Source organism: Eschrichtius robustus, chromosome 4 (assembly GCF_028021215.1).
Source record: "Eschrichtius robustus isolate mEscRob2 chromosome 4, mEscRob2.pri, whole genome shotgun sequence".
In the NCBI taxonomy this organism is placed as follows: Eukaryota; Metazoa; Chordata; class Mammalia; order Artiodactyla; family Eschrichtiidae; genus Eschrichtius; species Eschrichtius robustus.
The window spans coordinates 81968105-81989535 of NC_090827.1; the positions used below are offsets into that span (position 1 = coordinate 81968105).

The following is a 21431-nucleotide window of genomic DNA, read 5'->3' on the forward strand; positions in this document are numbered from 1 at the left end:
GCCAGAGTGGGGAGCGCGCGCGGAGCGGGATCCATGGGCCGGGGCGAGGTGACCGCCAACGAAACGCAGAGGGCACGGGGACCGGTCCGTTTCGCATCTGCGTAAGCCCGGCTGCCGGGCCAGTCGCGAGGCCACTCACCATGTTCACTTCGGAGACCATGTCTATGCTGGCGACATCGATCCTCATCCCGACGTCCACGGGGGGCCCTACCGGGGAGGTGGGACACATTATGGGCATAATCTCAGAGTGGCCGCAGGCTGGGGAGGGTCGGGGGCTTCCCTGCGCTTACTACATTCTGAATGGGCTCCCGCTACCCACAGCCCTCCACCCCCTTGCCGGGGACAGCCTGGGAAAACAGGTATGGGCACACGAGTGATGCAGTGACTATGCAGAGGGTGTGTCGGGCCGGGGGAAGGTCGGCTCTGCCTGGGGTTCATCCACCTGCGACTGGGGCTCCGGCGTGGTGTGTGTGTGTGTGTGTGTGTGTGTGTGGCCAGAGCGTAGAGCGTAGGGCACGCTTACCAAAATGACATGCTGCTGCTTCTTTTTTTTTTTTTTTTTTTTGACATTTGTCTTTGACAAGAAAGGAGAACTAGATATGGGTTACAGGTTGAAAAAAAAGATGAAGCATTACCTCCAAAGTCCGGCCGCAAGCGAATGTCATATCCTTTGAGCAATCTATCCACTGTCTCTTTCACGTATGACATGTTGCTGGGCTCATTGGCACTGAAGGGAAGAAGTAGGGACCGGATTCAGAATGAGCACAAACTGCGAGCAGACATAAAAATAGACAGGCACACCTACCCCCCAGATAACGAGCTACATGATCCAGCAAGCATGTAAAAAGAAAAACACCAAGAAAAAAGACATTCAACAACCGCAGCTCACCTGTGTGCACAACAGACCATGGCAATCATCACAGGGAAAGAGAGAAGCCCCAAACTCTCTCGATTTTGTACTGTCCACATTACTAACTCTGATTAAAGAATTGTCTTTTCTGCGAAGATTCAAGGAATGCAACTTAGTCGGCGGCAGGGCAGTAATTCCCGAATGGACCTGCGCATGCGCAGAGGGTGCTCACTACCACAAGACACCTTGTGCCTTGCAAACAATATTCCTAGTGGAACAGGCAACAGATTTCAATCCCTTTATAAAGTTCCTGTTTGTGGTGCTCCGCGTCCTCCGCGTAGTAAAAGATACCCTGCTGTTTCCTTGCTCCTGCATGTGTATACGGATCTTTCTCTGTGCACTGGAGGTTGCTATGCTCATTTCCTTTCTGCCTTCAACCTAATTTTTTTACTCAGTTCCCAGGGATATGGCTTAGGCTGCCTGTGATTGGCATATTTCGTTGACAGTCACGGTGGTCTTAGAACCGGGAGTCTAGAGGAGAGGCGGTTCTCTCTGGTTGCCTGTGTGTTTGTGTGTGTGTGTGTGTGTGTGAGAGAGAGAGAGAGAGAGATGGGGGTGAGGGGGCGAAGTGAGTGGAGAGGGAGAGCCACAGAAGAAGGAAACTCAGGATGTATTTGAGGAGTCCAGGAATCAGGTCCGCTTGAGAGGAGTCTTAGCACGTCTGGCTTACTGCCGTCCTTCTCTATGGGAGGAGGAGGAAGAGGAGAGGTTCGACTTTTGCGCTCGCTCCCCTGCTCTCCCACTTTTCTTCCCTCCGCCTTTCTTGTCTCACCAAGCGAGAGAGGTGGGGTAAGCAAGCCAGAGGCAGCATCTCGGGCAGGCAATCCTTTTTCTAGAGCCATTCGCCTCAAGTCCCACTTTTCTTCTAGGTTCTAGTAAGGAAAACCTCTTTTTTTAATTGCCAGCGTGTTAGCATGTATTAATAACCCAAAACAGGACCCTGAAACACCCAGAGGGTCTGGTCTCTTTGCTATTAGATTGGGGTTCTGTAGGAGCAAGAGTTGTTTGAATTAAGTTAAATTCAGTCAATGCAATTCGGTAGAAGCCATTGAGCACATGTGAGGCGGGAGGCCCTTTGCCAGGGGTTTGTTCATCTGTTTAATAGTATATATTAAATCTTTTCTATGTTCTGGGTATTTTGAGACTCAGAGATGACTTAAAAAGGGTTCCCGACCTAGAGAAATTCACAGACTGATAGGGGAGATGGACATAAATATAAGTAAATTCAATATTTCTCTAGATAGTTTATATAGTGGCAGGAGGGTTGTTACTTCTACCAGAGAGAGGCAGATATGTTTTGTGGAGCAGAAAGCTTTTTGCCAGAGCAGGGAGGGAGGGGCGCTCCAGAAGGAGGGAACAGCATGTGCCAAATGACTTGAAAGAGACTGACAAACTATGAGACTTGAAAGCCTATGGTCTGCTTAGATAGCTGAACCCTGAAATACTTGAGCAGAATATAAAAGGAGGGAGGTAGCGATGGAAGGTGGTGAGTGTGCAAAGGGAAGCTGAGGCCAGACAACAAGGAAAGTTACATACTCCACTATGCAAATTTAAGCTTCTGGGAATCACTGACAGTTTTAAGTAGGGTCAGGGTCAGATTTAGGTTTTAAAATGCTCTGATAGAATAATCATGATAAAAAGGATTAACATTCATCAACTGTGGACTATTTGCTGGTTATCATGCACATTACATAGATGATCTCATTTAAACCTTATAGCAATGCAAATGTGGTAGATATTATTATGATTATTTATTATTATTATTCTCATTTTATGGATGATGATACTGAGAACAAATCAAGGTAATGTAATTCATTTAATACCAAACAGCTAATAAATGGTGGAATCAACATTTTAACCCAGAATCTATCAACCTATCTGCTCTATGCTATTAAGCATAGACCCCAAGAGGAGGAACCAGAGAGAGCGAAAAGAACAAGGAAGAAGAAGGGATATCACAATAGCCTAAGCAAAAGAAACTAAAGTCAGATAATGTTTAGCATAGAGAGGAGGTGATAGACTAGTGCAAGATTTCAGAAATGTAATGGAGACATAAAATAGTTGGAAAGATCAGGACTTGGAGACTTTTGAAAGGGGCCTAAAGAATTGTACATACAGTTACACATGTGTAGACCTTGACATTCTACATATACATTAATTTCATTTTCTCATTTGAGCCTCATGACAACCTTAAACACTATGGCCATTTCTTCTGGGACCAATGTTAATCATGTTTCTTAATTTTTTTTTATGTATTCTAGGTGGCCATAAACCCCAATAATTCTTTTTTAATAACTACCAGGATTTTATTTAGCAGTGTTTGCCAAAGGGTCAAGATTTTATTCTAGAATTAAGGAAGACTATTGGTGACTTTGCATACTTGAATTCTAATGTTTAACATGCTCCAGTTGGGATCAGTTTCACTGAATTTGGCATTTAAATTATGCCTTCCACTTATATAGAAGGATACTACAAGAAGTCATAAAATACTCATGATCACATCTGTTATTGGGATACTATTGAGGATGGAGCCCACTGTACCACTCAGTATCATATGTGTGAAGACCTCTGGGAGAAAATTTTTCCCAGACCCTAGTACTCTGCAAAGTGTTTCGTTTCCTGAATAGCTTGTATATTATGGGCAATATGAATCCTAAAATTCACTCACTTCCTTATTCGCTTTGGCCACTGGGAATCTTAGAATTACAGGTACAATTCAGCTTTAATCATTATGTAAGATCTTAATGACCTGCATATTGATATATTATATTTCTCCCTGATGCTTTAGAATTCTAAATTTAATTTTCTTTTGTCACTAATTGAAAAACAGATATGTTGCACAAATATATATAATGTGTAAACTGTCTTGAATAATTTTCGGAACTAAATGGGAAAAAATAAATTCAAGATAATACCGAGAAATAACTAAAAAAATTTTTTAATTTTAAACATCACAGATCCAGAAATAGTGCAGGATTTGTTACGGCTTGAAAAAGCCAACACTTATTTCCTCTGTGAAGTTGCTTGTTTTATCCCCAAACCAATCCTCTTAAATAAGACCTTCCCCCCTTCAAGAATCAATTCAATTTCCTTTTTTTTTTTTTTTTTGTGAAAGCTGCTCCTGAGAGCCATTGGTCATCCTATTATCCTCTCCTGCTAACTCTTACTGAAACAAAAAATTATCATCCAGCTAGGATGGAAGTGTCTCAAGATCAAGAAACGTTACACATGTTACAAATATTCTTAGTGAATATCCTTACTGATAAGAATTGAGAGTAAGCAGCTTGGAATTGCTACTTTGAATTGGGATCAAACTTGAAAATGCTGGTTTCACTTTCAAGATAGTCTTGCTTATTTATTTATTCTCGTAAATACTGAGTCCAGACAAATTATGTACAGGCTAAAGCTGGTTTTGATAAGCTATATCAGAAATACTGTGTAGCTTTAATGTAGATGGCACACTTTAAGGGGAGGATTAATAGAGATTTTGTTAAAAACGATATAATAAACATTTTTATTTACTGTTTAAGAATATAACTAAAGTTTACCTTCATTCAGTCTTGCTTCAGTCAAATATATTGAGCATCTATTTTGTGCTCAGCAAGTATGAGACTCTGCAGTCATAATTAATCCATTATTACCTGTCCTCCAGTTGGCTTAAAATCGTATGTAAATGGATATATCAGGCTGGATATATGTGGAATGAAGGTGATAGTAATTGTTTGGAAGTACTACAAAGCAGCTTCCTTCCCATGAGTGAGGATGAAATGAATGCCCACCCTAGCTATCCTCCATTCCCCAGATACTGACTCCAGTATACAAAAATTAAGTATGTAATAAAATTGTTTCAAATTAGTGGATAAATGACAGTTTTTCCAATAAATATCAGCAAAATTATATCTTTGGAAAATAATAAATATAAGAACTTTCTAACACTTTTTGCTAAACTAAGTTTCAGTTGAGTTAAAGACTTAAATGTAAAAAATTAAACCATAAAAATAATAGATAGGTACCTATAATATAATAATTCAGCATTTAGTAAATGATTATTGAACATCTTTTCTCTTGGATGTATGCTTACAAAAGGAGAAAAATTAAGAGAAAATGTTGATAGAGGTGAATATATAATTTAAAGTTATTTTAAAAACATATACTTGAAAAGTAAAGTAATTAATCATAATACTTAAGAGGTACTTCCATTAAAGTAGGAATAATTAACATTATAATAGAGGTATGATATTGCAATGAGACAATAAACTTTTTAAAAAAAAATAGAAAGGGAAGAAATTAAACTTTCCTTATTTCCACATGGTGAGTTTGTCTAGAGAGAAAATCTGATAAAGTCTCCAAATGTATAAGAATATAGTAAGAGAGTTAAACTAACCTTCTGACATCAAAATCAAATAACGTTTAAATACATGTTAGTAGTATTTTCATACACAGCAGTTACCAAAAAAAAAAAACAAAACCCATAATAGGAAAACTTATTCTATTACAGTAATAAAAAATATTCTAATGTATCTAGGAATAACTGAAAAAAGTTTAAGAGTTTTATAGAGAATCTGTATAACATTATTGAAGGACATAAAATAAGACTTAGATAAGTGAAAAATGTGTGGCTGGGAAGATTCAATATGATAAAGCCATCCAAAAAAAAAAAAAAAAAAGACAAGAAAATCTGCAAGAAAAAAAGAGGGAGTATATGGGGGCACTTGTCTTTGAGATATCAAGACTTGTTGAGCTATTGAAATTGAAAGAGTTTGTGTTTAGTTTGGGATTCATGTAGAGATCGTAAAAAAGAAAATAAACCAAATAAAGAGCATAAAAATATTCCTCTATTTTAGGAAAACTGGGAAAGAATGAGCTATTCAATAAATGCTATGGAGACAATTTATTATCCATAAAAGGGAAAAAAGTAGATTTTTACCTAATTTCATGCATGAAAATGTATTACAGGTGGATACATAATTTAAACATAAACCAAAACTTCAAAACTTTAGGAAACCTGTATAGGAAATATATTTATGATTTTGGTGTAGAGAAGGATTTAAAGATAAACGAAAGTATAAACTATGAAGGGAAAAGTTAATAGCAATAGCCACATAAAAATGTAACCTTTAAATCAAAGACCCTATTAATATAGTGAAAAGTCAAGTCACACAGTGAAAGAAGGTTTTTTCAGCAAATTTAACTGCCTAAAGATTAGTATGAAGAATTTATCAAAAAGGAAAGATCTCCTACAAGTAAATAAAAGAGAAAGAAAATAAAGACAAATAGCCACTCTAAATGAGGAATTGCAAATTAAAACAATGATATGCCATTTCAAACGTATCAGATATGAACAATTTAAAAATGTCAAATATTGATTAGAGATGCTCATATACTTTCAGGAGGCGTATAAATGGATCTGAATACTTTGTAAAGCAATTTGTGCCTATCTGATAAAGTCAAAGATGCACATGCCATTTGACCCAGAATTTCTACCACCTGGAACACACCATAAAGATATGCTCGTGCAGTCTAAGAATGCTGATCGCAGCGTTGCTTTTAATAGTGTAAAACTGGCAACGACCTAAATATTTATTTATCTGTTGGGAATAAATAAATAAGCTATAGTTACATAATGGAATGCAACACTCAAAATATATAAATATCTACATGCTTTTACACAGATAAATCTCAATATAAAACATTAAGCAAAACAAACAATAAAAAGAGCTAGGTATGGAATGAAACGAGTGTGATAACGTTAAGTAAAGTTTACAATATTTAAGTGCAAAAATCAGCATATGTATTATTTTATGTGTACAGATATAGATTTGAGGCAGGTAGATAATAGACAGATAGATAGAAAAATAGACAGAGATCTATTGTAAAAATAGACAACAATGATAGGAAGGGTACTAGGTTTTAGGATACAAAACATACTTCAACTGAATCTATAATACTTTATCCAAGAAAAAAACATGATATGTTTTGATTAATGGGTGTTATTATTCTACTCTCTCTACATTTCTAGGTATTTGAAATATTTTATAAAAACTAATTAAAACTAATAAGTGACAAACTGGGAAGATATATTTACAATTTATATTTTTTAAAATATGAAGTACCATTTTTATTCACTAGTTTGTTATTTTAAAAGGATTTAACCTCAAGCATCATGAATGCTGTAGAGAAATATAATTTCATACACTTTGCAGGCAGGATAAATTACCACAATCTATCTTAAGGATAGTTTGTAATACTAACAGCCATGCAATATGCAATTTTCTGAATCTGTGGAATTTGTATTCTGTTTAATTGATCAGGGTTCTGATCAGGATTTAACCTAATATTTTATATATATATATATGGTATCTTATATGTATGATATATGATATATGTATCATATATATTATATATAAACTTAGTTATATATATATCACATTCAATTATAATATATATAATAATTACTAATATATGTATACATTGTGAAATGCTTGCCACAACCAAGTTAACATATCCATCACCTCGCATAGTTACCTTTGTGTGTATGTGTGTAATGAGAACACTTAAGATCTACTCTCTTAGCAGATTTCAAATATACAGTACAATAATTATTAACTATAATCACCATGATGTACTTTAGATTCCCAGATCTTGCTCATCTTACAACTGGTGAAAGGTTACAAACTTTCATTCATGATATATTTTTATTACAATCACTATTAGTAAGGTTTGAATTTTGGTAAGGTAGCCACACTATTTTTGAAATACATATCCTTTGTTATGCTTTCACACTTTATTTTGTAGATTAAGTACTGTATTAATTTATTAAGATTATAAAATCTGTGTAACTTTGTTATTACAGTAACTCTACTAATTAACTTAAGTAGTATTTTTATCTGTGCTAATGGAAATAGTTTCATTTCATTTTTTTGCATATGAATTTATTCTCTAAAAGTTTATTATTTTCTTATAAAAAGGTCTTCTGTTTCAGGCTATATTAATAGCCAGTTATTTAACAGACTTTTAGCTGCTAATATGAAAAATGTCTTTTTTTTTACTTTGTATTTTTCACCCTTCTTACTCATATATTATAATGTGGACTTTTGAGATTAAAACTTTATCATGTAATACAGCCAGGTACATTTTTATCTCTTTTTCATTTTACTTTTAATCATCATGCTATAACAATTTTTAAATTATTTTTTCATAAATAAATTCATATTTTATTCTTTTCTTATGTTTATACTTCTTTTTAATTTCTTCTCAAATTACTATTTCCAGTATTTCTACTATTTCCAGTATTTGGAGTGACTACAAGGGTATTCTCTTCTTGTTTTAAACAGAATTCTACCCAAATAAATATTAGATTTCTTGTTTAAAAATATACAATCTTATTAATAAAGTTGTTCCAAGTTATTGCTTTTATTAAAAATACTAATTTTATATGTTTTAGTAAGAATAGTTAACATTTTTATAGGCTTATTACTTACCAATTCTATTTTAAACACTTGACATTTTTAGTGTTTATAATACCTTATAAGGTAGTGATACTATAATTAGTTCTGTTTTACAGATGAAGTCACTGAGACACAGAAAGTTCATTAATATATCCAAGATCAAACAATGAAATGTTAGAGACAGAATTCAAATTTATGTAGTCTAATGACAATCCATACTCTTTACCAGTACACTATTAATTATAAAAAAATATTACCACTATAAAATACTTTTTTAACCTCTATTGATATAATTACATGATTTTTGCAAAATCTCACATGTAATTAAGTGCATTTAGGGTTTATCCTATGGTATGAGTGATTCACATTTTTAGAACAAGCCAGAATTAGAGATATTTTTTCTTTAAGCACAACAGACCTATGCTCCCCAAGTGGAATGTTGTAAAGAGTCACTCTGAAAACTGGAAGTGCTTGGCATGTTGTGACCTCTGGCTGACCAATGTGGACCTGTGGGTAGAAGAAAATCAAAGAGAATGACTATTCAGGTTGCTACCAAGGAGATACTGCTTTAGACAGTCATTTAAAATGTTGCCATTCATAACTCTGTTAATATGTAGAGATTTTATAGTTATTTTTTAGTAGGAACTATTTATACTTTTCATCTTATTTCATAGACTAAATTTTCAGTACCTGGAATTAACTGAAGGACAAAAGCCAGGCTATTACCCAGGTGAACAGTTTTCTATCTAAACATATAACCTTAGGGCTCATTCATTTACTCAAAAATATTTTTAGAATTATAAAACAAGGGTTTCCCTGGTGGCGCAGTGGTTAAGAATCCGCCTGCCAATGCAGGGGACATGGGTTCGATTCCTGGTCCAGAAAGATCCCACATGCTGCAGAGCAACTAAGCCCGTGCACCACAGCTACTGAACCTGCGCTCTAGAGCCCGCGAGCCACAACTACTGAGCCCGTACGCCACAGCTACTGAAGCCCCCGTGCCTACAGCCTGTGATCCACAACAAGAGAAGCCACCACAATGAGAAGCCCTCACAATGAGAAGCCCTCGCACCGCAATGAAGAGCAGCCCCTGCTCGCTGCAACTAGAGAAAGCCCGGGCGCAGCAACGAAGACCCAACGTAGCCAAAACTAAATAAATTTTTTAAAAATTATAAAACAATAAAAGAAAAAACTAACAATGTAAACATATCTGAATTACTATAAATGAGAAAAGAGCATTCCATACTACCCTGTAGTGTTAGAGAATTGAAACTTTCTGCTAGACCTTGAATTCACTGAGTTAAGTGCTTGGGAGAAGTTGGGGCAGGTGGAAAACCAAGCAAAGGCTTCAGGTTACACAGTTTATGGCAATAAAGGAACTGGTGGTATTTCGGGGAGAACTGAACATTGTGGGAGGAAGAATGAAGGGAGGAAGGGGAGGAAGAACAGGAATGAGACCAGAAAAAGAAAGGAGATATGGTTGGAAAATAAAACTGTATTTTTCTGCCCCATATTAAATACACTCACCACTACTAAACGGAGATCAAAACATTACTAACATGTTTTTATTTTGTTGTTATCAAAATTCTTCCAATTATTTTAAGAGGAATTTGAAGGAAAATTGGGAAAACCTAGATGTTTGGACTGATCTTAGAATGATATAGTGACAGTGTAATTTGTTAATTAAAGAATTAATCATTTTCTGAGTGAAGAAGCCAAATTTACAAAACCACTCTCCCTCTTGGAGATAAAATCTAAATCATCCAACATTTTAAGCAACAAAATGTTTTCTTCAGTCAAAAGTCACTTCTACTCTCTGCTAAAGCTGAATAAATATGGGGTGGAACATCTGGAAGTTGCAGGGCTCCTTCACTTCCTGTAATGAGAAATGTATTAACCATAGGCATGGAATGGTTCTAATGTGGGTTTAAGAAATGAAATACTGTTTAATATGGACCCTCACATATAACTGTGGATAGATAATCAAAGGTCAGCCAATCTTTAAGGAAAATCAACATCATGAAAAAGGAATAAATTCCACAAGCAGAAAACTAAATCCTAATGGAAAAGTAAGACTACTTTAAAGCAAATATAATAGCTTGAGAAAGATTTATGTATAGACAGAATACCCAATAAAATGAATAAACTGTTAGGCAAAAACAAAGGTCCACAATAACAACAAAAATAAAAAACTGGGGATCTAGGCATTTGAAATGTAATTGCAAATTTTAAAAGAAAATTTGATAGACGAATAACACAACTGAAGATTTTGTTAGTGAGTCAGATAATAGAATCAAGTAATTATCAAGATTGCATTGCAAAAAGACAAAGAGTCGTTGAAAAGAGATTCAGAAGTTACATAAGGAAAGAGTAGAGGAAAAGGAGAAGAACAAATAGTAAAAGAAATAACAATGTCCCAGAAGTGACAAAAGTTACCAGTTTTATAATTGAACAAGCTCATTAAATGTTAAACAGCATTAATCAGTCATATTCTGGTATATTTTCAGAGCATCTTGGATAAATTCAAGATTGTCTTGAGAAAAACCATATTATTTTCATGGAAAAGAAAATAATTTGTCATTCTTACCGGCATATTTAGTACCAGAAATTCTTTATTTAACAGGAGAAAAACAAAGTTTATTAACCTGTGCATCTGAAATTATTATCAACAAATTTAGTAACAGAAATCAGTGAAGCAATGTTTTTAAAATTCTGAGTGAAAATGATTTTCAAGTGCTAATTCTGTACTCTCACAAACTAGCATTCAGTTGTGTTGACAATATAAAGCCATTTTTAGACATAAAAGGACTGAGAAAAGTTTGCCCCCTACAAATCCTTTTGGCAAGCATTACCTAAGGATTACTACAGCAAAACAAAACATCAATACGAAAAAGAGGAAATTAAGACAAAATTAAGTGGTATGCAAATAAACCAATAAACTAAGTTATTCCTTAATTTTACAGTTAAATGCAGTGAAATTGAAAGCAATTGTTAAGCAATTATTCTGAAGCTATAGGCAAAAAGTATAGAAATTAAACATTTATGAGTTAGAGGAGGTGCCATGACGTTGACTGGTTGTGATGAAATAAGGAGGAACAGATATTTTGAATAAGCCATACTTCTTCTAAAAATTATGAATTAAAACAAACTACAATTTAATGCTTACTACGTGTCTATCACTGCTGTAATTCTTTTATTAAGTCATTTATTCCTAACGTCTTTAAACTCTGGCAACATTGTCTTCATTTTTCAGATTTTTTTAAAGGAAGAACAGATTCGAAAAGCAACTTGCTGTTGGTCACACAGCTTAGGTATGACAGAGCCAGGGTTTAAGCTCACAAAGTCAAAATCTAAAGCCAGTATTATTAACTACTGTGCTACAGTGCTTCTGATGGAGAAAAGGTGGAGCATAGACAGTGAAATATCCAAAAGTTGGTGAACAGATAATGAAGAATTTCCCCAGAAGACAAGCAGTAACTAAGGTAGTAGTTGAGTAATAATGAGGGTAGGACACCTGAGATAAGACCACATATGATTGAAGATCTACACACCTGCAGAAAAGCTAAAAATACAACCATACTGTGGGCTGCCATGAATGCCTTCCACTTCCAAGTTCATCATGATATCTGCTATTACTAGTGGTCTCAGCATTTCCTGTGTGCCCACATGACCCAGTATTGTGGCTGGGATTTCTGTGTTCATCACTATGATATCCATTCTTACAATAAAGCCACTCAATCAAAGCTCTCTGAGGAAAAGAAGCTTTTTCTTTAATTCACCAACGCATATCCCTTATCTAGAATTTTGTCTGGCACAAAATATATATACAATAAATATTTGTTGAATGAATGGATAAATAAATTCAACAATATTTATCGAATGTCTAATATGATCCAAGTACTATTCTAAATACTGAGTATACAGCTCTGAACAAAACAGATAAAAATACACCCTTGCCATCATGGAGTTTATATTCTGGTGAAGGAAATGGACCATAAGCAAATATGTAAAGCATACTGTATATTTAGACAGTTACAGGAGAAAAAAAATTGTAAACCAGGGAATGAAAACCTGGGAAGGGATGTGTTTGCTGAAACGTTAGAAATGGTCGGCAGGGAAGACCGCATTGAAAAGATGACATTTGAGTAAAGAGCTGCAGATAGAGACAGAGTGAGCCATGTAGATGTAGTGAGGACAGCCATTTCCAACAGAGAACAGAAAGTGTAAAGGTCCTGAAGTGGAAGCGTGTCTGTTGTGTTTCAGGAGGCCAGGGTTGCTAGGGCACAGTGAGAGGCAGGAAAAGCAACCGGAGGTGAGTTAGTTACAGGATATATTCTGAGTAAGACGGAAAGCCTGTGGAAGAATCTGATGTGGACAATAGCACAGTCTGACTTGCTTTTTAACAAAATCACTCTAGCTACTCTGGAATGCAGACTTCTGGAGAGTAGGGGGGAAGGAGTTATATCGCTAATCCAGGTGAAAAAACTATGATGGGGTGGTGGTGATGAGAAGTGGTCATATTCTAGACACATTTTGAAGCTAGAGTTAACAGAACTTGCAGACTGGATATGGTATGTGAGGGAAAGCGAGGACTTAAGGATGGCTCCAAAATCTCTGAGCTGAACGGATGGAAGAGTTGTCATTGTCCGAGACAGAGACTGTGTTGAGGGACAGTTTGGGAATGGGGGTTTGTGTCATAAGTCAGTTTGGGACAGGCTAAATTTCATTTATTTGGATGACTTCATGTCAAGGAAGAAGTCTTGGCTGGACGTATAAAGTTGAAAGCCATCAACATGTAGACAATATTTGTTATGGACTTAATTGTGTGCTCCCCCAACATTTTTATGTTGTGGCCCTACCCTCAATGAGACTGTATTTGGAGATAGGCCCAGTACTTTCAAGAGTAAATTAACGTTAAATGAGTTTATAAAAGTGGGACCCTAACCTAATAGGACTGGTGTCCTTATAAGAAGAGGAAGAGACACCAGGAGTTCACACACAAAGGCCAGGTGAGGACACAGCAAGGAGTCAGCCATCTGCAAGCCAAGGAGAGGGGCTTCAGGAGAACATAAACTTGCAAACACCTTGATCTGGAACTTCCAGGTCCATAACCATGAAAAAATAAATTTCTGTTGTTTAAGTCACCCAGTCTGTGGTATTTTGTTATGGCAATCTTAGCAAACTAAGATGACATTTAATGTCGTGGATTGCATAATTTCACCAACATTGTGAGTATAGGTAAAAAAGGAAGAAATTCAAGGTCCCCTGGGGCTTTTCAATCATTTGAGTTTGAGGTAGATGGAAAGGAACTAGAAAAAGAGACTAAGAAGGAACAGCAGGTAGGAAGAAAACCAGGAGAATTTGGTGTCCTGAGAGCAAAGGTAGGAAAGTATGTCAAGGAAAAAGAAATGATTAACAGTATCACCTACTGCTAACCAACATGAGGCCACAACCAATCTTTCATTAGTCAGATGAGAAAACGCATATTTTTTCCAAAATTAGTGAATTTTGAGGTCGGTTTCAAATTATTTTGATTCAATCTAATTAATATTTTAAAGCTAAACCAATATCAGAATGGAAAGTCCTAAAATTTTCTTTTCAGGGAACATAAATTTTCCTTTTTAAAAGTTAGTGATGTCTATAAATTTTATAAATTGACAGTAAAGAGCCAAAAGATGAAGAAAATTCATATTCTAAAATTGTAAATATCCAGTATTAGCACATTATTTTGTTGTGGCATTTGTTTTATTGCTAAAAACTAGAAACAATAAAAATTCAATAATTGATTACATGAAAAGTGGTTCTTTGTTAAAGAGGAAAAGGCAACTTATATTTATAACAGGAAAAATAGAAGTATGGGTAAAAAATAGGGAAAGTGGTAAGAGATTCCATTTTGAAAAAGTCAATAATTAAAATCTGAACTTAACAACAAATTAATTATTTCAGTTCTGAGAGAGAATAAGTAGTTATTCCAACCTTATTTTAACCTCTCTTTAGCAATCTATGATGAATATACACAGGGCCCTAAAGCAGTGTTAATATAGCAGTGTGCAAAATTTTGGTTTAGAGTTTAGTCAGGTGCTATGCATGAAATAATCACAAAGGTGTTAAGTCATCAAGAAGTTAAGTATCTTGCTAATATTCCACAGAGTTAATAGCCAAACAGAAGTCAGTGTGTATCAAGTAATGAAATTGAAACTGTGATTAATAATCTTCCAATAAACAAAAGCCGAGGATCAGATGGCTTCACAGGTGAATTCTATCAAACATTTAGAGAAGAGCTAACACCTATCCTTCTCAAACTCTTCCAAAAAATTGCAGAGGAAGGAACACTCCCAAACTCATTCTATGAGGCCACCATCACCCTGATACCAAAACCAGACAAAGACACTACAAAAAAAGAAAATTACAGACCAATATCACTGATGAATACTCAACAAAATACTAGCAAACAGAATCCAACAACACATTAAAAGGATCATACACCACGATCAAGTGGGATTTATCCCAGGGATGCAAGGATTCTTCAATATACGCAAATCAATCAATGTGATACACCATATTAACAAATTGAAGAATAAAAACCATATGATCATCTCAATAGATGCAGAAAAAGCTTTTGACAAAATTCAACACCCATTTCTGATAAAAACTCTCCAGAAAGTGGGCATAGAGGGAACCTACCTCAACATAATAAAGGCCATATATGACAAACCCACAGCAAACATCATTCTCAATGGTGAAAAACTGAAAGCATTTCCTCTAAGATCAGGAACGAGACAAGGATGTCCACTCTCACCACTATTATTCAACATAGTTCTGGAAGTCCTAGCCACGGCAATCAGAGAAGAAAAAGAAATAAAAGGAATACAAATTGGAAAAGAAGAAGTAAAACTGTCACTGTTTGCGGATGACATGATACTATACATAGAGAATCCTAAAACTGCCACCAGAAAACTGCTAGAGCTAATGAATGAATATGGTAAAGTTGCAGGATACAAAATGAATGCACAGAAATCTCTTGCATTCCTATACACTAATGATGAAAAATCTGAAAGAGAAATTATGGAAACACTCCCATTTACCATTGCAACAAAAAGAATAAAATACCTAGGAATAAACCTACCTAGGGAGACAAAAGACCTGTATGCAGAAAACTCTAAGACACTGACGAAAGAAATTAAAGATGATACCAACAGATGGAGAGATATACCATGTTCTTGGATTGGAAGAATCAACACTGTGAAAATGAGTATACTACCCAAAGCAGTCTACAGATTCAATGCAATCCCTATCAAATTACCAATGGCATTTTTTACGGAGCTAGAACAAATCATCTTAAAATTTGTATGGAGTCACAAAAGACCCCGAATAGCCAAAGCAGTCTTGAGGGAAAAAAATGGAGCTGGAGGAATCAGACTCCCTGACTTCAGACTATACTACAAAGCTACAGTAATCAAGACAATATGGTACTGGCACAAAAACAGAAACATAGATCAATGGAACAAGATAGAAAGCCCAGAGGTTAACCCACGCACCTATGGTCAACTCATCTATGACAAAGGAGGCAAAGATATACAATGGAGAAAAGACAGTCTCCTCAATAAGTGGTGCTGGGAAAACTGGACAGCTACATGCAAAAGAATGAAATTAGAATACTCCCTAACACCATACACAAAAATAAACTCAAAATGGTTTAGAGACCTAAATATAAGACTGGACACTATAAAACTCTTAGAGGAAAACATAGGAAGAACACTCTTTGACATAAATCACAGCAAGATCTTTTTTGATCCACCTCCTAGAGTAATGGAAATAAAAACAAAAATAAACAAATGGGACCTAATGAAACTTCAAAGCTTCTGCACAGCAAAGGAAACCATAAACAAGACGAAAAGACAACCCTTGGAATGGGAGAAAATATTTGCAAACGAATCAACAGACAAAGGATTAATCTCCAAAATATATAAACAGCTCATTCAGCTCAATATTAAAGAAACAAACACCCCAATCGAAAAATGGGCAGAAGACCTAAATAGACATTTCTCCAAAGAAGACATACAGACGGCCACGAAGCACATGAAAAGATGCTCAACATCACTAATTATTAGAGAAATGCAAATCAAAACTACAATGAGGTATCACCTCACTCCTGTTAGAATGGGCATCATCAGAAAATCTACAAACAACAAATGCTGGAAAGGGTGTGGAGAAAAGGGAACCCTCTTGCACTGTTGGTGGGAATGTAAATTGATACAGCCACTATGGAGAACAGTATGGAGGTTCCTTAAAAAACTAAAAATAGAATTACCATATGACCCAGCAATCCCACTACTGAGCATATACCCAGAGAAAACCGTAATTCAAAAAGACACATGCACCCGAATGTTCATTGCAGCACTATTTACAATAGCCAGGTCATGGAAGCAACCTAAATGCCCATTGACAGACGAATGGATAAAGAAGATGTGGTACATATATACAATGGAATATTACTCAGCCATAAAAAGGAACGAAATTGAGTCATTTGTTGAGACGTGGATGGATCTAGAGACTGTCATACAGAGTGAAGTAAGTCAGAAAGAGAAAAACAAATATCGTATATTAATGCATGTATGTGGAACCTAGAAAAATGGTACAGATGAGCCGGTTTGCAGGGCAGAAGTTGAGACACAGATGTAGAGAATGGACATATGGACACCAAGGGGGGAAAACTGCGGTGGGGTGGGGATGGTGGTGTGCTGAATTGGGCGATTGGGATTGACATGTATACACTGATGTGTATAAAATTGATGCCTAATGAGAACCTGTGTATAAAAAAACAAACAAACAAAACAACTAATACTAAACTTTCATTGGGTTATTTGTATGGAAATATGTTAATATAAATGTTTCAGACATTACATGAAATTTCTAAAAATCTTATATTTGTATTTGTATGGAAATATGTATGGAAATATGTTAATATAAATGTTTCAGACATTACATGAAATTTCTAAAAATCTTATATGTTCTGGTATAATGTTATCAGTAATAATCCTAGTTATTACTTTAAAATGTATATCTCAGAAATAACTAATTTTCTTGTCAACTGCATTATTATGAACTTTCATCAAATCTTTAACTGTGGTCATTTTTAAGTCTTTTCTCATTTACAGACAGCTCTGGGTGTACTCTGATGCTTTTGCAAATATGTTCCTATTAAAGGGTTTCATCTTCAAGAAATTCATGGAAAAGACTCTGACAAGTACAGGTTTCTGGTAACTGACTGTACTGCTGAACTGAATGAATAAGCATTTTCAGAACTCTAATGAAAAACTGATGAACTCAAAAAAGTGCTAACAAAAGATCAAGATGAAAAAAAAAATTAATTACATGGGACTGAGTGAACTGATGAGGATGAGTATAATTTTTGTGACTTTCTGTCTGAATTTAAAAAAAATAAATCCCACAAGGACTCAGAGGCAAAGAATATACAAATCAATGTTCACTGCAAAGTAAAGGAGCTGTTACAGTGGAGGATTACTGGACTGAATGTCAATATTATGACACAGTATGAGTGTGTTTCAGGTTTGGTAATTGCAATCATTGTTGCTTTTGTTGTGGTCATCCATGTACAATGCTTCGTGTCAGTCTATTTATCTCTTGTAAAAATAAAATACACTGTGTGTGTGTGAAAAAAATGTCAACAAACAAACAAAAAAAAGAAGTCAGTGTGTATGTGTGTGCATGTGCGTGTGTCTGTGTATGTGTAAGGAATACATTATTAGATTTTAAAGTATTTTATTTTTATTTTTTGCTATTTATAGCTACTCTTTCCTATTTTATTTATTCATATTCCTTTTTGTTTCCAGTTGTTTCTTATTTATTTCTTTGTATTTAGCCCTTAGGTGGTTTCCTACAGTGGTTTTCAAAGTACAGTTCTCCTAAAAGGCATCTCATATTTCCTCAATATTTCCCTGAAGTAATACTGTATGCAGTATTCACTTAAGAAAATGTTCATTAAAAAAAAAAAAAAGAAAATGTTCATTTTTTATTTTCCCAAGAGTTTGAGTAAATGCATGAATAATGCAACCACCAGCAAAGCATCATTCTTATGAAAGTATTATGGAAGGTGTGCATAATATTAAATAGTTGCCAGAGTCATGAAACTTTTCTCTGACAGTTATGTCATATTTAGAGCATGATGTCAAATACTCCTTTAGACTCATTGGATGCTAACACCAGCAGGAAAGTTAACAATCCAACCCAAAACTCTGTTCTTAAGGTGAGAAATAGTGAGATATATAGCAACTATGTGATATGCAGAAGGCATCTAGTAACTTACAGGCCTAGAATTCCATTCCAGGTCATTTAACTCCAATCATCACTCTTTCCAAACATCTCATTATCCTTTCTTCAGTTAAAAAAATAGTACCAATTCTGGTGCTACTCAACCTGCTTTTAAAACAGTCTATGCTATTTATTAAGAATTAAATTTTCTAATAATAGCAAGTTGGACATTTTAGCACCTAGTTTAAAAACTGATTCTACTCTCACATCATATCGACCAAGGAACATCATTTTGTTCATTAAATTGTCTGCATAATAGAAATTTTGTCACCTAGGGGATGGTAAAGAACATTTCTGGATTTGATTTTTCCTTTTTTTCAGAAAATTGTTAAGCAAATTTGTAATTCACTATGTGTCACTATGTCATTTTAGCGATCAATTCAAATGATCATGGTTTTCCAAAAATTGCTATTAAGTCATTATTAAAAGAGCTTGAACATTTTTAAAATTATTATTTATTTATTTATGGCTGTGTTGGGTCTTCGTTTCTGTGCGAGGGCTTTCTCTAGTTGTGGCAAGCAGGGGCCACTCTTCATCGCGGTGCGTGGGCCTCTCACTACCGCGGCCTCTCTTGTTGCGGAGCACAGGCTCAGTAATTGTGGCTTACGGTCCTAGTTGCTCCGCGGCATGTGGGATCTTCCCAGTCCAGGGCTCGAACCCATGTCCCCTGCGTTGGCAGGCAGATTCTCAACCACTGCGCCACCAGGGAAGCCCCAAAGAGCTGGAACATTTTTAATGATGTGGAAAAAATAATAGAAATAATAGGCTTGGCTTTTCTCTCAATACCAATAATATGAATTTTTATAGGGCAAAATATGAAGCATTTTAAAAGAATCTTGGCTTTTTCAGCCTGGTTCATATTTTATGGAAGGCAACATGCTATATTTGGGGACATAGGGAATCACGACCCTATCTTTTGCCTATATTATTTATATTGTTTTTCCTTCATTGAACTCCTCCTCCATTACCATGTACTTGATATTTAATTAATGATGAACAGTTCTCATTTTCTGTATAAACAGCAGCAAGACTTTTACATGCTGGATTCTATCACTGCAGTGCTTTTCTTCCCATCTCATCCTGGAGAATATCAAGATGTAATTCTCCCTAGTACTCCTCCAGCTGCTGTAGTATTTGGTTAAAACCTCTATTTGAATATTTTTGCCATAGTTCTATCGTTAGCTGGATAAATTTTTTCCCTGCTAGGTTGTGTCCTCTAGGAAAAATACTGTGATAGTATATAGCAAGAAATCCTGGTGTTGATACATTGTAGGAAATCAAAAATATGTCGAATAAATGAAGAATGGAATGAATAAAAAAGATAAGAAAGGGCCATATGAATGAATAGAAAAATCTTAATGAATTGTCTTGTTAATCAGAGAGAGTAAACATATCGCAAAACTAACCGATGCCTAATCCTGGCTTGTATAGTACACTGATAAACAGCAGACAAATCTCCACAAATTAAAGCAGACAATTAATGGCAACACTTTCTAACTAATGCTCCGAAACCATTTGTTGTTGTTTTTCGCAACTCAGGAGTGACTGTGACATGTCCCAAGCAATACAGTGTCAAGAAGAATGTTACGGGTTACTTTTTGGCCAAGATGATTAAATATCTAGTGTGCTTTCCTTTCTTTTCCTCTTCCTCCTGCTTCAAAGAAGCTAGAAAAACAGAAGTCTAAGATAGAGGAACCAGAGGATGGAAAAGGCTCAGATCCCTGAGTCAGTACCTGGAGGAAATCTACTCAGAATTTAAATGAGTAAACAACATTGGACCTTACATGAGGGAGAAGTAAACTTTTAGCTTATTATGCTGTGTATTGTTTGTTATAGAAGCTAGAGTTAATTACCATGACAATGTATAAAAATGAGTAATCTCAAAAACATAATGTTAGTATAAAAAGCAAATTGCATACTATATATAAAAATATTAAAAGCATGATAAATAATGTTATTTTGTATACATATGCAATAATAATACACAAATATGCATGGAAAGAGAACTACATTTAAAGATGGAAGAACAGCTGTAGTGGAGAACTCAGGAAGTTTCAATTGTTTCTGTAATGTTTTGATTTTATTAAACAAGTTCTGAATCAATTTTGACAAAATGTTAGAACTTAGTAGAGCTGAGTGTGAAGCGGTGGATGTTTGTTATATGATTTTTTGATGATTTTTTTCCTGTATTTTGAAATATCCAAAAATCAACTTCTAACGATTGGGAGGAGTTCAGAGAGAAGTCTATAAATCATGAAGAGTTGGGGAGAAAATTTGTACACATTCATCAAGCATATAAAATTAGATTTAAGCACAAATCATAAAACTTGAAAAAAAGGATGTCTTTTCTCTTAATGGAGAAATGTATTTTACTTAGAAAGTGTAAACATATGAGTTGCCCCAGAGTTGGAACAGTTTAAAAATACAAAGTGAAGCAGGGATTAGTCAAATTCAGAAATCCCAGCACAAGTTTTTGGAAGACACTCAACACAGAGAAGAGGTATGCATGCCCAAAACAGATCTCCCTGGGAACAGTCTGGCCCTGGCGTCTGGGACATCTCTGCTTTCCAGTCAAGCATGATCATTTGGCCCCATCTAGGACCTACTCTCACCCATTCCTGCACCTAGTTTTTAGCCCCAGGCAAGCTGCACGCAATGCAGATGTCCTTGGCTCAGCCCCACATCCATCTTGCTGCCAGTTTTCTTAGTATTTGCTGCCCAGGCAGTTCACAGCAGGGATG

General features: G+C 35.4%; 1 protein-coding gene across 3 annotated transcripts in view; it reads right to left on the reverse strand.

The window, feature by feature from the left end:
* Positions 1-969, reverse strand: part of GABRB1 (gamma-aminobutyric acid type A receptor subunit beta1) — a 396787-nt gene extending 395818 nt beyond the window's left edge. For 2 of the 3 annotated variants that reach the window (XM_068543013.1, XM_068543012.1), the window contains exons 1-3: positions 890-969; positions 636-727; positions 140-207 (exon numbers count right to left, since the gene is read on the reverse strand). In XM_068543013.1, coding sequence (XP_068399114.1) covers positions 140-207; positions 636-727; positions 890-969 — 240 coding nt within the window. Of the gene's footprint in view, positions 1-139; positions 208-608; positions 728-889 lie in introns of all 3 variants that reach the window. The other variant, XM_068543011.1, reaches the window with a different exon arrangement.
* Positions 970-21431: the final 20462 nt, after the last annotated feature.